At 40.8% G+C, this 15,567-nt stretch overlaps 1 protein-coding gene across 1 annotated transcript; it reads left to right on the top strand.

Moving 5' to 3' along the window:
- The first annotated feature begins 12,725 nt into the window (after positions 1 to 12,725).
- LOC132296409 (uncharacterized) lies at positions 12,726 to 13,286 on the top strand. Its single transcript, XM_059794611.1, has one exon. It carries the CDS (start codon positions 12,726 to 12,728, stop codon positions 13,284 to 13,286), a length of 561 nt encoding a protein of 186 aa, XP_059650594.1.
- Positions 13,287 to 15,567: the final 2,281 nt, after the last annotated feature.

Consider the following 15,567-nt stretch of genomic DNA (forward strand, 5'->3'; position numbering starts at 1 on the left):
GCATAATTAGTTATCGGATAAATAATGCCATCAATCCGACTACTTAATTAATATATTTATTTTGGTACCTTTGATTATTTCTGGCTCGATCACAATAAAACATTTGTTCGACAAAAATAATAATTTAATAAATAAATATATAATAAATCATTTTGTCTAAAATCATACGAAGGCCTTCGAATTTACTTTGTGATCAACCATAATCAATACAAAATAAATACAAGTAGCAATGATGCAAATATTGAAAATATAACCCTCTAACTATTAATTACATAACTACCCGAAGTGTCGGTCTAAGGATCCCGAAGAATCTGCCGAACAAATCAAAGTAATTATTAATTAATAAAAGAGTCTATACTTTTCTCATGCTTAAGAGTCAAATGCCATGACGGTGATAGGGAGTAATTGCATACGACGGCTCTCGCAATATATCTCAACCTAACGCGGATCCAGTTCAAGTCTTAATTAATTATGAGTCCATCCATAATTACCGACTATGAACAATTTATAATTACTATTTATATATCATGCATTGATTGCCATCACATACATATACATAAATATTTCTTGTAATTACATGGACACTATCAATTTCATAGTGAATCGAAATATAATACATTGAATTCACCAATTGTATAAAACATAAATATTTCAGAAACGTCAGGAACATATGTCAATTAATCCAAACAGGAATTTGCTATGCCAGGGCATATAAATCCCAACAGAATCTCCCAACCATGGACCCACGAAAGCCACAGATTTCATCCGTATCAAGTGCAACGCAACTAGTTACCCCGAGCTCTGCTATACCTCGCTTTCCGGCTTTGCCAAAGCCATCCAGGAGAACCCGGCTCGGCTGGCTAAAGTCGCCCTAGACGTCAGCCTCTCGAAAGTCAAGCACATGGCCAAGTACATCGCCAAAATCTCCCGCCATTTCGACACGGGCGGCAACAAGGGGCTCGCCTCCGCCATTGACGTCTGCTCCGAGGTGTTTAGTAGCGCTGTCAACGAAATCCGCGAATCGCTCAGGCTGACGAAGCTTCTTTGTCGTCCACATTGCCAGTCGCAGTCGGTCGGGTCCCAGATTAGCGACGTGTAGACGTCGATGACTGTGGTGATGGCGTACGAGTTAACGTGTACGGAATCATTAGAGGAAATCGACTATGACGAACATCAGTGATCGGGAAGTGACAGTTGAAGACGTCACCAGTATTGCCCTTGCGTTTAGAGCTGCAAATGAATCGAGCCGTTCATGAATAGTTCGGACTCGGCTCGTTAAGAGCTCGGCTCCGACTCGTTCGTTAACTAAACGAGCCGAGCTTGAGCTCATTTTTTAGGCTCGTTTAGTAAACGAGCCGAGTTTGAGCAATGGTAAGCTCGGTTTGTGAAGCTCGTAAACATGCTCGTTTACATAAAATTAATTATATTTAAATTATTATATATGTAAAAGCTTAGCCCGTCCATGCAAAGGTAGGCCATATTACATATCTCTCGTGAGCCCAATTCATATATAATCTTTACAAGCCCATTCTTTTCTTCTTCTTCTTTTTCAGATTAGAAGCCCATTTTATTAACTAAATAGTCCAGCCCAACTCATGATTTAATCTCAGCCATTGAATAAATTTCTTACGTCACAACTTAAACAAGATAGAAACCCTAAACTAGGCGTAAAAAAATGTTTCCTTATGTGACTGTGCTGGCAACCACTCGGCAACAAAATCACAGAACTCTATGGCAACAGCAAGGGTAGTTCTCTCTCGTCTCCTTCTCTCTTGTCTCTTATAATATTGTGATAGAACTAGAGATCGATGGTTATGGGATTCGGAGCTGACAAATCTTTTCGATCTCTTTCCTTTCTTCGTTGTGCTAAAATTTTTGGAGATGGAAATCCATGGTTTCGGATGGAATCGGAGGATGAATACGGGAGATTAGATGGGAAACTCAGAAGTCGACGATCCAACAACGGCGCAAATTTGTGCATCAGGGGTCAGACTGCTTTGGAATATACACTTACGAGCCGAGCCGAGCCTGAGCCTGGCCAAAAGGTGCCGAGCCCGAGCCTAGTTAGGCCAAGCTCGGCCGAACCCGAGTTGAGCCCGACCACTCCTCTGAACAAGGTGAGCCGAGCCCGAGCAAGGTAAAGCTCGGCTCGGCTCGGCTTATTTGCAGCTCTACTTGCGTTGGTGATGAATGCTTTCTCTTGAGACTGTTGCGGCTCCGTCACCATAATGGAGCTATGCTGACCGTTCGATCATGGCTCGTAAATGAGATTCCGTCACCATAATGGAGCTATGTTGACCGTTCGATCATGACTCGTAAATGAGATTTCTTATTAGTAGTATGGTAGACTCTTTAATATATTATGGAAGAGAGTAGGTGACATTAATATTTAGTTGATTATTTATCCCCAAAAAGAACAGAGTATTTAGTTGATATGTGGACTGCAAATGCTATTTTTCTCAAGTTGGTGAGTTATTATACAATTTGTGTAAGCTTTTAACCTTTATTTCATTTGCTTATTTACATGGTTTATCCTAATCTCAAGTCGTTGGTTGGTTTGTTTTTGCAAAATTACTGGTTCCATTTTTGTTCATGCGGCCTCATGTAATTAACCGTAATCACGGAAAACTACTAGTTTTTGTTTTTGTTTTTTTTTTTTTTGTTTCGACTCCCCTTTTCCTTTTTTAACCCAAAAAAAAAAAAAAAAAAAAAAAAAAAATTGGAGATTGTGATTTGTTTGAGTTTGAAATATTCAAAGTTGGTATATAAGCGGTTAGGTTGCTAATTAATTTGTTGATTGATAAGTATAACTCAATTTTATAGTAGGATTTAAACATCAATTAATTGAATAAGTTTTACTCAAATATCTTGAAAATTGAACTATAATATATAAAAATTTTGCAAAAAATACTTTATTTAGCATGTCTATAACATTCATAATATCTCTTTTTTAGACAAAAACCCAAAATACCCTTAAAATTGTCTAACCAAACCAAACATTCAATTATGTAAGGAAAAAAAAAAAAAAAAAAATCGTACCCAACAACTTTTTTATGTGTATTTGTCAGAAACAAAAGTTTGAATTTGTAGTTTCTCTTTGGATCTTTCATTCTGTGTGATTCATCTCTAGGATGATAAAATATACAACTAATTCTTTGGCAGGCCTCTAGTTAAAACCTAAAATATTCGTATTCGAATTGTTAGCAGGTAACAAACAACTCAACAAGTTATTATATATATATATATACTTTATCGACTCAAATTTCGTTATTACACTTCTTTGGGTGCAAAATTAATCCTCACAAACTTCTAGTTTCATAAAATATTCGTATTCAAATTGTTAATTTAGATAGAATATGTATATATATATATATATAAATTTCGTTATTACACTTCTTTGGGCGCAAATTTAATCCTCACAAACTTAACAAACAACTCAACAAAGTTATTATATATATATATATATCTATTCTATCTAAATTTCGTTATTACACTTCTTTGGGTGCAAATTTAATCCTCACAAACTTTAGTTTCATACATTGTATAAGTCCGGGAAGGGACTTTACCTAGGGCTCACATATTTGATTATTCTTATGAATGAAGTGGTAATTATTATTATTAATTTTTCGCTATTGTATAATTTTTAAAAATTTTTTAAATTAATTTTTACAATTATTCGTTAATTTTTTTTAAAACTTAATTATTAGTTAAACATATATACAATAGAAGATAAAGATAGAATTAGGAATTTTGATAGAGAGTGGAAACTTTTTTTTAAAATGAATCAAATTCTTTTCTCACACTTTATTAAAAAAATAATAATAATACACAATAAGAAACTAATAATTGTAGGGGTCTTACACTAAGGAAATAGCTAAAATTAGTTGGAATTAATAATATAAGGAATAAAAAATATTAGAAATTTTAAAAATTATAAAATAATAATTTTAGGGACTTACTAAATAGGGGATTTTGAAACAAGTATGCGTGCATTGGGTGCAGAGATTATCCACATCAATTTTTTTTTTCTTCTAAATATATCGGATTCGGAAAAATATAGTGGTATATAATGAGTTGATTTCCTTTTAAAACTATTTATAAGTTTCAAATTATGCAAGATTCTATATTGATTAATTTCGTATTACACTCAAATCAAATATTTCTATATCAATAAAATATATTGGTGATTGATCGCACGGCCACGTCAGCGCCAGCTCATGGGATAAGATAAGACGGCTCAGCAGATAAGTTTAGTTACTTCATTGGATAAGATAAGACAGCTCAGCAGATAAAATTAGTTACTTCTGTTAACACATAAAATATAATTCGAAGCAATCATGCCATGTGGTCAGAAATCATGAAGTCTGAACTTTGGGTCGACCCAAGGTCATCAGGGCGAGAGATTAATTTCTAATCATGGCGATCCGATTTAAGGTTGAGAATGAAGAAGAGTGGAATTTTTAGGCCATTAAGACTGATATGAGGTTTTGAGCTCATAACCGGCCATGATTGAGAGTCTCAGTCACTATGGTTATGACTCCCAGTCTCAATGGTCATGATCATGAGTCTTAGGCCAAAACCTTCTCAGTCATCTTGGTCATGAGAGTCTCAGTCTCATGGTCGTAAGTTTTAGGCCAAAATCTTCTCAGTCACTATGGTTATGACTCCCAGTCTCAATGGTCATGATCATGAGTTTTAGGCCAAAATCTTCTCAGTCACTATGGCTATGACTCCCAGTCTCGATGGTCATGATCATGAGTCTTAGGCCAAAACCTTCTCAGTCATCCTGGTCATGAGAGTCTCAGTCATCATGATCATGAGTCTTAGGCCAAAACCTTCTCAGTCACTATGGTCATGATCATGAGTTTTAGGCCAAAACCCTTCTCGATCACTATGGTTATGACTCCAAGTCTCAATGGTCATGATCATAAGTTTTAGGCCAAAATACTCACAGTCACAACTTTCTCAATTACAACGGTCATGGTCAGGAGACCCTCAGTCATAATGGTCATGATTATGAATCTTAACCAAGAATTCTAGTCACTATGGCCATGATTAAGACTTATGACCAAATATGGTCATGATCAGGGGTCTCGGGTCATAATCACTTGAGGAATCTTTGGGGTAATTCAAATAAAGACCGATTGTGAATCCCAATGTTTCAAGAACCCAACAAGTCAGGTCTAGAAGTTTGAGGAAAGCTTGAAATAGAGAAGGATAACTTGACAATGTCAGAAGTTCAGAACTACAGATGGAAGGTTCTCACCAACATCTGATGAGGAAAGTCAGGATTGTCAGTAATCAGATGACTCCAGGCTAATGTACAAATCAAGCCAGACATGACAGGTGCAGAGAGCTGAAAATGGCTTGAAGACCAAAATCATCAAGCATGAAAGAATAGGCACCATTTAGTCAAAAATACTATGTCAGACATACTTGTATCTGCCTATAGAGGGATGTGCAAGTTAGTCAACCTTTCCAGCTGGTGGTTAGGAAAAGTCACTTTCAGCTTACAAGCAATCAATTTCTAGAGAAACGGTTGAAAGGGACAACACCAGGTGGAAGCCTCTATAAATACCCACTCAAGCATCACAAGGAAGAGGTCCAAGACCATTTCTAAAGTTCAACCTTTAGCATTCCTATCATTTAGCACTTAGCTTTTATTTCATCAAGCTCAGTTTAGCACTTAGCTTTTATTTCAGCAAGTTTAGCTTAACACTATCAGTTTAGTACTTAGTTCATTTTCCAGCATTTAATACTTTAGTTTCCATTTCAATCAAGAGTTTGTAATTCATTCATTATTGTAATCAGTCAAGTTCAATGAAGAAAGGTTTGCAGATTCAGGTATATTTATTGTCCAGTTAAGTTGCTTCTAATTCATGTTTATCTCGAGTGTTTAAAGTCCTTTCTTAAAGGCAATAGCAACCTTAAGGAGAGGGTCATTCCTACTCTCCAACTTTTGCCTGAATCACCTTAGGTCGGTGACCCGATCCGATAGGAATAGTTTGGCAAGAAATATTCGAGTCCATCAGGACTCTGGCACGCCCGCGTTCTAGGTCAGCCGTTCATTGGCTAGCGACCTCAGACCACTTTGTGAGCCAAACAACTTTGGCACACCCGGTGGGACTTTTGTTTTATTTGTGAATGGTCATCAAGACTAGGTCACAGACTCAAACTTCAGCTAGACAAGCTAACCCTCAAAGGGAAGATCAGGAAGAAAATCAGCCTGCTCCCATCATGCAAGATTCCGGGTCTGAGCATGAAGAGGGACATCAGGCCAGCCACCAAATGGTGGCCGAAAGTGTCAGCAATATGGTGACACGATTTGAAAGTAGAGTGGAGGCTTCCCAACGCCAAGTCGCTTGGGAAATCAACAAAAATATGGAGCCATTGGTGGCTTCATCCCACATGACTAATACTCAGCTCCAACAGCTGAATGAGGTGATTAATGCCTTAGTGACTCGTATTGATAGGCAGGTTATTGCTCAGCCGCCTAGGTTAGAAAACCAGAATGATAGACCCGTGGACCAGTTTCCTCCTCAGCAAGTTGGTCAACCAGAAAGAGGTGCCCAACCACCTCCCATGGTTAATGGTCCTCGACCAGTAGCTCCAATTCCACCACAAGTCCATCAAGTAGAGCCAGGAGTGAATGGTCACTAACAACCAAGATGGAGGAATCATGACCAACCTAATGGTCGACCTCCTCATTTTCAACCTCAAGTCTTGCCACCTCAGGCAGGGAACCTAGGGGGGCAAGAGGGACATAACCCTTGGCCCAATGTTCCTTTTCAGAACCAAGCCCCGCCTATGGTCATGACTAGGGAGCAATTAGCTAAGGTCATACAAGAACAATATGGACCAGCTTTGAAAAGGGCCATTCGACCTACTTTTAGGCACCCATTTCCTGACTGGATAGATCAAAATTTTCGGGTGCCAAACTTTGCAACCTTCTCAGGAGAAGGCAACCAATCTACTTTTGAGCATATTGGCCGTTTCACATTAAAATGTGGGCCACTCAGTAACAACGATTGGTATAAAATGAAGCTATTCTCTAACACCCTCACCGAGACTGCCTTCAAGTGGTATCTAAACTTGCCACCAAATTCCATCCACACTTGGCAACAGATGCAGGATGTGTTCCATGATCAGTTCTATAGGACAGAACCAGAAGTCTCTATGTCCGACCTATCTAGGATCCATCAGTTGCCAAATGAGGATGTTGAGACATTTTTGGCTAGGTTTAAGAAGGTGCGAAATAGGTGCCAACTTACTTTGCCTGAAGAAGAGTTTGTCAACTTGGCCCTTAGCGGTTTAGACTTTGAATTACGAAAGAAGTTCGAGGGTAATCATTTTGGAGATTTGTTCCAATTAGCCGATAGGGTTACTAAGTATGAAAAAATCTTACGAGAGGAAAACGAGAGGAAAAACTCCTCTCGGGGGACCTATTATAAGGACCCTAATTATGAAATACACATGGTTGATACAGTATATGATGACCTAGAGGTCGATGCTGTTGAAATTATTTCAAAAAAACCATATGTATGTAAAGCTTTAGCTAAGCCCTTAGAGACTGTTAGCGGTGTTCAACCCTCATCATCTTCAGCCAAAAGGAATATCTTTGAGGCTGGCAAACAATATGCTTTCGATATAAGTAAAGCAGAGCAAATCTTTGACCACCTGTTGTCTGATAAAATTATCAAAGCCACTGGGGTACATAAAATACCTTCAGCTGATGAAATCAAGGGTCGAGAGTATTGCAAATATCATAACTCCTGGAATCACGCAACTAATAATTGTGTTATTTTTCGTAATGTGATTCAGGCACAGATCGAGAAGGGGGCATGGAAGTTCCCGGAGAAGAAGAAAGAGGTGATGAGCGTGGACAGTGATTCATTCCCAGCCTTGGTCAGCAGTAACATGGTCGAAATCTCAATGGCCAGCAGGCCACGAAGAAAAATTGATTTTGAGGATACTTCAGCTAACAGAGAAAGCAAGGCTGAAGGAAAAAAGCCAATGGTTAAGGAAACTCCAAGGTCTAAGGATGACTTAGAAAAGGAGTTGCGGGAGGCTCAACTGGCACTGATCAAGCAAGGATTATGCCCTAAATGCAAGACGGACATTGGAAGGGACCGAGAGAGGTTCCACAGCGACACTCGGGGACGTCCTAGAAGTTCACGTCATGAAAACAGACCTAGGTCACCCTCGTCTAGGGTGCCTGTGATAAGTCGATTAACATGGCCTGATAGAAGGTCTAATACTAATGAGCATCACAAGCGAATGCGAGAAGTGAACACCAACAATCGGTCAAGGAAACTTACTCATGCTGTTTGGAAGCCTAGAGAGTATAACTCAAATGCGGCTCGCCAAGCTGAGACATCAGTTGACCACCCAAACCATAGGCAAAGGATGGTCAAGCCACTAGTCACTGACGATGGTCGATGGTCAAGGGTGAGTCATCCAAAGTTCTCTAGGGTCAGGGATATCCCGCCAGCATTCATGACTATTCGTTGGTTATTAGCGGCATCCCGAAAACGTCCGGGTCGAAATATGGCTTTCAAATTACGGTGGCAGTGGATGAAAACTGAGTTAAAGAGGATGGAAGAAAAATATTCAGCTCCACAGCCAGAGAAGGTGACTTTGCTTAGGAGAGAATCTATCAAGCAAGATTCAAAAAGTGATCCGAAAGGAAAATCTAAGGAGGATAGTGCAGACGGAAATGGGTGCACTGAAGAGAAATGTGCTTCTTCCTCCATGAAAGAAGCTGAAGATGAAGCAGGATTTGGTGATGATGAACTCGACCTGGATGAGCAAGATGATGGTTCAAAAGGTATCAAATTTGGTTCATTTGAAGGAATTGTGAATTGCAATATGGTTCTTACCTTGCCTCATATTTTTGAGGCTAAACCTGATCAACCCTCCGCTATGGAAGGAGACGTCGAGGTGATCGATGATGAAGGTCAGGAAGTTCCAAAGATTATTGAGAACCCATCTGAGTTAGTCTCTGAAGATAAGAAACAGAAAATCGCTGTGATAAGAGCTAAACCACGAGATGATGAGTCAGTAACTATTGGGAGAGATCAGGCGGCTAGGGTGATTTTTGAGAAGCCTTCTGCGGCAATGTCTCAACACTTGAAACCACTCTATATCAGAGTGTTCCTAGAAGGGATGCCAGTGTCTCGGGCACTGATAGATAATGGATCTGCGGTTAATATCCTTCCGATGAACACCATGAGGTTGCTGCAAAAAACGGAAGATAACTTGATTCCCACTGACTTGACAGTCAGTAATTTCACGGGGGGCAGAGCTAGGACCAGAGGGGTGGTCACCTTGGAAATGACAGTTTGAAAATGTAAGACAATGACTGCATTCTTCGTAGTCGACGCAGGGGCGGCTTACAACGCTTTGATTGGGCGTGATTGGTTACACCCACATTTCTGCATCCCTTCTACCCTCCACCAGTTTATGATTTTCTGGGATGGGGATGAAATCCAAGTCATATGGGGAGACAATAAGCCTTTCGAAGCTCGGGTCCATGTGGCTGATGCAGTTTTATATGAGGAGGAAATAGGTCATGTGAGGCTCATTGGTTGTGACAAGTATGGCAAGCCTGAGAAGGCGACGATGAGGAGAAATCTGACAGACGGGGACTTATCCGATTTATTCAAGGAACTATCAAGGCCAAGTGTTATCTGCGAGCCAAGGCCGATAGTTGAAGTTGATGAACAACAGGTTGTTGATGGACCAAGCCCAAAAGGAGAAGGAGAAAATGCTAGCATTTAAAGCTAGCATGGCGCGGCTGAGAGCATATCTCGCCGAAAGACGGGCAATGTTGTGGAGTGATATGTCGGCCAATATGGCCGAAATCATAAAAGAAGGTGAGTCAGGGGATTGTCGAGATGTTATTCGGCTAGAAGAGCTAGATGCAGCCCCAGCTAAGCTAGAGGATCTGAAAGCCGATATTCAGGATCCCTTGTTGGAGATCAATTTGGGAGTAGAGGAAGAGCCTTAGCCAACCTACATAAGTGATCTTCTAGAACCTGACTTTAAAGCTGAACTGATCTTGTTGCTTAGAGAATATAAGGATTGTTTTGCTTGGAATTACACTGAGATGCCGGGATTACCAAGGCAGCTAGTCGAGCATCAACTACCTATAAAAGAAGGTTTTAGACCGTTCAAGCAAGCGCCTAGACGTATGTCAACAGAAGTGACCATGAAAGTGAAGGAGGAAATTGAGAGGTTGCTTAAAGCAGGATTCATCCAGACCACAAGGTATTGTGATTGGCTATCCAATATCGTTCCCGTGGTTAAGAAGAATGGAAAGATTAGGGTGTGCGTAGACTTCAGGAATTTAAATTTAGCTACTCCAAAAGATGAGTATCCAATGCCCATGGCCGATCAATTGATTGATGCGGCCGCCAAGAATGAGATTCTGTCATTCATGGACGGTCACTCAAGATACAACCAGATATTTATAGCAGAGGATGATGTTAACAAAACGGCATTTAGATGTCCGGGAGCCATAGGCACTTTCGAATGGGTGGTGATGCCCTTTGGTTTGAAGAATACCGGAGCCACTTATCAACGAGCTATGAATGCAATCTTCCATGACATGATTGGGAAATTTATGGAAGTATACATTGACGACGTGGTGGTGAAATCAGCGACAAAGGCGAAACATCTGGCCGACTTGAGGAGATCATTTGAGAGAATGAGAACCCATGGTTTGAAGATGAACCCACTTAAATGCGCCTTTGGAGTGACAGCAGGGAACTTTCTAGGGTTCTTGGTGCATCGGAGGGGTATCGAGGTCGACAAGAATAAAGCTAGGGCAATCATCGAAGCTCAACCACCTCGCAACAAGAAGGAGTTACAAAGACTGGTTGGTCAAATCACATACTTGGGAAGGTTTATTTCAAACCGTGCTGGAAAGATCCATACCTTTTCTCCGCTCTTAAAGCTCAAATCAGAGGAAGACTTTCGATGGGAAAAGCATCACCAACATGTGTTTGAATCAATCAAGGAATATCTTGCTAACCCTCCGGTCCTTATGCCACCTAGGAAGAAACAGCCGCTGAAGTTATATATTTCAGCCGCGGATGAGTCAATCGGAAGTTTGTTAGCCCAAGATAATGAAGTAGGGAAAGAACAGGCAGTGTATCACCTTAGTCGTATTTTGACACCGGTTGAGCGTCGATATACGCCAATCGAAAAAATGTGTCTTGCTTTGTATTTTGCTGCTCACAAATTGAGAATATATATGCTACCTGTTTTAGTTTATGTGATTTGTGCCACTGACTTGATTAAGTATATGCTTTCTCGTCCAATAAAATCTGGACGAATAGGCAAGTGGTCCTTAGCCCTTATGGAATTCAGTTTCCAATATGTGCCTCAAAGGGCCAAGCACTTGCTGATTTCCTAGCTGACCATCCATGCTTGGATGTTGATCCGGGATTCTATGATGCAATGGAGTTATGTGCTATTCAGCTAACTCCTTGGACTCTAATCTTTGACGGATCCAGCACAAATGATGTCAGGGGAGCTGGAGTTGTAATAATTGCACCAAATGGCAGGAAAACAACATATTCTTTCTTTCTAGATTTCAAATGTTCTAACAATCAAGCAGAATATGAAGCTTTGATTATTGGTCTTGAAATACTCTTAGAGATGGGGGCACAGACCGTTGAAATCATAGGTGATTCAAGTCTAGTGATCGGTCAGTTGTCTAGCAATTTCAGGTGCCAAAGTTAGCACCTCAAACCATTTCATTCTATAGCCATGCAATTACTACAAGAATTTGCAGAGGTAAAGGTCAAGCATGTTTATAGATTGCATAATAAAGAGGCCAATGATTTGGCTCAAATAGCATCTGGCGTTAGGGTGCCAGAAGGAATAATGGAAAATTTGATCAGAATAAAGAGAAGATCACTACCCTCAGTTAAGGTGAGGGAAAAATTGTTGGCAGAGGTCTTTGCAATCGAGGTGGAAGAGGATATGGAAGAGAATGATTGGAGAACACCAATCGTCGATTTTCTCAAAAATCCAAACCCTAAGGCTGACAAGAAGCTAAAGATCAGAGCTCTTAAGTTTGTGATGATTGATGGAGACCTATTCAGGAAAAACATTAAAGATGACCTACTCTTAAGGTGTGTCAGTAAGAAAGAAGCCATGAAAGTAATGGGAGAGACCCATGAAGGGATATGTGGTGCTCACCAAGCTGGGATAAAAATGAAGTGGCTGATTAGAAGGTACGCCTATTACTGGCCCGGGATGCTTAAAGATTGTATCACATATGCCAAAGGATGTCAAGCATGTCAAAGGCATGGGCCAATCCATAGAGCCCTGGCGATTGAATTACAACCAATCATAAAACCATGGCCTTTTAGAGGATGGGCTATGGATTTGATAGGGAAAGTTTATCCACCTTCTTCTAAACAACATTGTTTTATCATTGTGGCAACTGACTACTTTACCAAGTGGGTCGAAGCGGTGCCCATGAAGTCAGTGCACCAAGAAGATATGATTCGGTTTATCAAACAACATGTTATTCATAGATTTGGGATCCCATAATCAATCACAACTGATCGAGGTTCAACCCTTGTTGCCAAAGAAGTGCAGGCATTTGCAGCAGAGTACGGGATCAAGCTCCTAAACTCAACCCCTCACTTTGCAAAGGAAATGGTCAAGCCGAGTCGTCTAATAAGACGCTAAAAGGCATCATTGAAAAAATGGTGGAAGATAACCCTAGGGTGTGGCATGAACTGTTATCAGAAGCACTTTGGGCATATAGGACTTCTCAACGGTCAAGCACAGGTGTGACTCCATTCATGCTCACCTATGGTCATGATGCAGTTTTGCCTATGGAAGTGATTGTGCGGTCAATGAGATTCGCATTGCAAAACAATTTGACCCCTGCTGAATATAATGAGTCTATGCTGGTCGAATTGGAGGACCTAGACGAAGTAAGGTTAAGGGCTCTTGACCACATACAAGTTCAGAAGAGGCGAGTAGCAAGGGCATATAACAAGCGTGTTAGGGCCAAAATCTTCGGTGAAGGTGACTTGGTTTGGAAGACTGTCCTCCCAATGGGTGTGAATGATCAAAAATATGAAAAATGGTCACCAAATTGGGAAGGTCCATTTATGGTTTACAAAGTCTTAAAAGGAGGCGCATATCATTTGCAAGATCTTGACGGGGAAATACACCCTCGACCGGTTAATGGCCGATACTTAAAGACTTATTATCCTACAATGTGGGAGACAATGGAGAATAAAACCAGAGATGGTTAAATAACCAGAAGCCATAGAGACTTGCATTTCATTCATTGTTTTCATTGAGTACAAAAGTTTATAAGAGTCATTACCTATCATTTTCTTTTCAGATAAACAAAATGACTCCTGAGCTCATCCCACTCTTTCTTACACATGGCCATTTTTTCATCCTCTTTGGCCTTCTCAGCCCTCAGTCGAGGAATTTCTTTTGAGACCGATTCTCTCTGCTGATCAATTTCCACATTCTTTTGATAAATCTCCTTCATCTGAATAGCGAGTCCTTCTCTTGACCGGGCAGTTCCAGTCAATACCATCTTGAGACGTTCTATCTCCCGTTCGATCTCTGCTACTCTTTGGCTTTCCCTAACATGAGTTAATTTTAAGGTCCGAAAATAGGAAACATTGTCTTTCTTTTGTTGAATCAAAGATTCTTGCTCCTGCAACTTTTCATGGATTGTAGATGACAGCTCACCAGCCTTCTGAGAGGAGAGTTGAAAATCAGAGACGAGAGTCGGGAATCGACTCTGGACAGATTGAAGATGGTTTATCTGTTCTTGACTTAAGTCATGATGATCTATCAAGACGGACATGGCATCAGTCACATCAGCAGCCAAACTTGGCATCTCAGAGAGGTCTCGGGAAACGACGGCGACTAGTAATCTTTTTGCCCCCTCAATATCTGGCGGACGACTGGAAGACGTAGGCACAACAACTGGCTCACTCATCAAGGGATCTAGATCAAACCCAGCCAATATCTCAGAAAAGTAGGCATCAAAGTCATCGATCGTGCTATAAGTTTGAAGGGGCGGTTGGGACTGAGAATTTGAGCCAGCTTGCGAATGAAAGGAATTTGGTAAAACAAGTCAAGGCTTGAATAAGAGAATAAGTCATAAATACTCACACCAACTGGTGAAGGCCGAGTCACGTGGCCAAAGGTGCGTCTGGTAGCAAACGCTGGTGCAGAGTAAGGGCTTGGAACTCTTGGTTGTGTGCCCGGGGCAACCTGCAAGAGAAGAATGTTTCTGAATGCCTAACTTTGATAAAGATATATGGGAGATGTACTAAAAGATCATCTTGAAAATCACCTCAGCCCCATCAAACTGATGAAAGACAGTGTTTGGTTGAGTAGTGGCTTGTTGACACTCGACTCCACTAGTGCGAGGGTGATCAGCATTCGCAATGTCATCACAAATGTTGATCCTATCTCTTGACAACGACCTAGTCGAGTGTGAGGAAACCTGTCCATAAAGATGCCATTAGAATCGGCAAGGTACATTGATACTGGAAGTAAAAACAAAGCCTAGTTACCTCACGGCTGGTAGAGATATTTGTCTCAACTGAGAAAGTCGATGGCATCAAGGGGTCAGGATTTTCTTCCTCCTCTTCATCGATCAGAGGTAAAGGGTTGGTGGTCCTGACTGAGGCAACCTGTTTTTTTCCTTTCCCTGCCCTGATCACCTGGAATACCATTAAGGTTAAAAAAGAGGTATTAGGTGGTACATATAAGTAAGCTAAAGTTCTAAGAGATTATGCTTTGAAGAATTCATAAGGAAAACCTTAGGCCTCTTGGGGAGCACCACGTTTTCCTCGTCAGCCTCAGGCATTTCCACCTCATGATCAGAAACTCCCAATGGGTTACAGAAGTCAACAACTGCATAAAGGAAAAGATATTCTTATGATCTAAGGCATAGAACTTGGTATTTATATATATGTAAGTGTGAGTGTGTACCTTCTTTGGATGACTTTGATTTTTTCGTCCTGCTGGGAGAACTAGGATTAGCCACACTGATCCCTTTTGATGGCTTGGTCGAGGCTCCTTGGGGTTTAATAAAAATGGAGGCAATCCTATTTATTATAGTGCGAGAATCCTCCACCATAACCTCCGCAATATGGTTTCCCCACCAGTAGTCAAAGGATGGAGAAGTATCAGGATTTTCCAAAAGTGGCTGCAAAGAGAACTTGTTACAGAGACGGTTAAACCGGGAGGATACTCTATCCACCGTTTCTTTTGAGGTGAAGACTGCTCGTTCCAAGAAAGAAGTATTGAAAGATCGAAAAGGCGGAAGTGGAACGAGTTGGGTGAGACCAAATTGTCTAGCAAATTGTGGGGGATTGTAATACTCCACCCCACACTTACTATTTGGAGAGCCCATTCTTGAACATCCATAAGAGATGTCCCTAGCAATCAAGAAACTGGCCCAGGTTTGTGTATGTTCGTCTTGGCAACTCGGTGGAGCTTGGGCAGGGGGATAGGAAAGCCACAAAGGTCGCCTCGGTCTAGGAGAGAATGGCAAGAAAA

The sequence above is a fragment of the Cornus florida genome, unplaced genomic scaffold (genome assembly GCF_030987335.1).
Source record: "Cornus florida cultivar Cherokee Brave unplaced genomic scaffold, ASM3098733v1 CherokeeBrave_3.0.0_Hap2_Chr02, whole genome shotgun sequence".
Classification (NCBI taxonomy): Eukaryota; Viridiplantae; Streptophyta; class Magnoliopsida; order Cornales; family Cornaceae; genus Cornus; species Cornus florida.

Coding starts and splice junctions, on each gene's coding strand:
- LOC132296409 (XM_059794611.1), top strand. CDS start 12,726: ATGGTGGAAGATAACCCTAGGGTGTGGCATGAACTGTTATCAGAAGCA.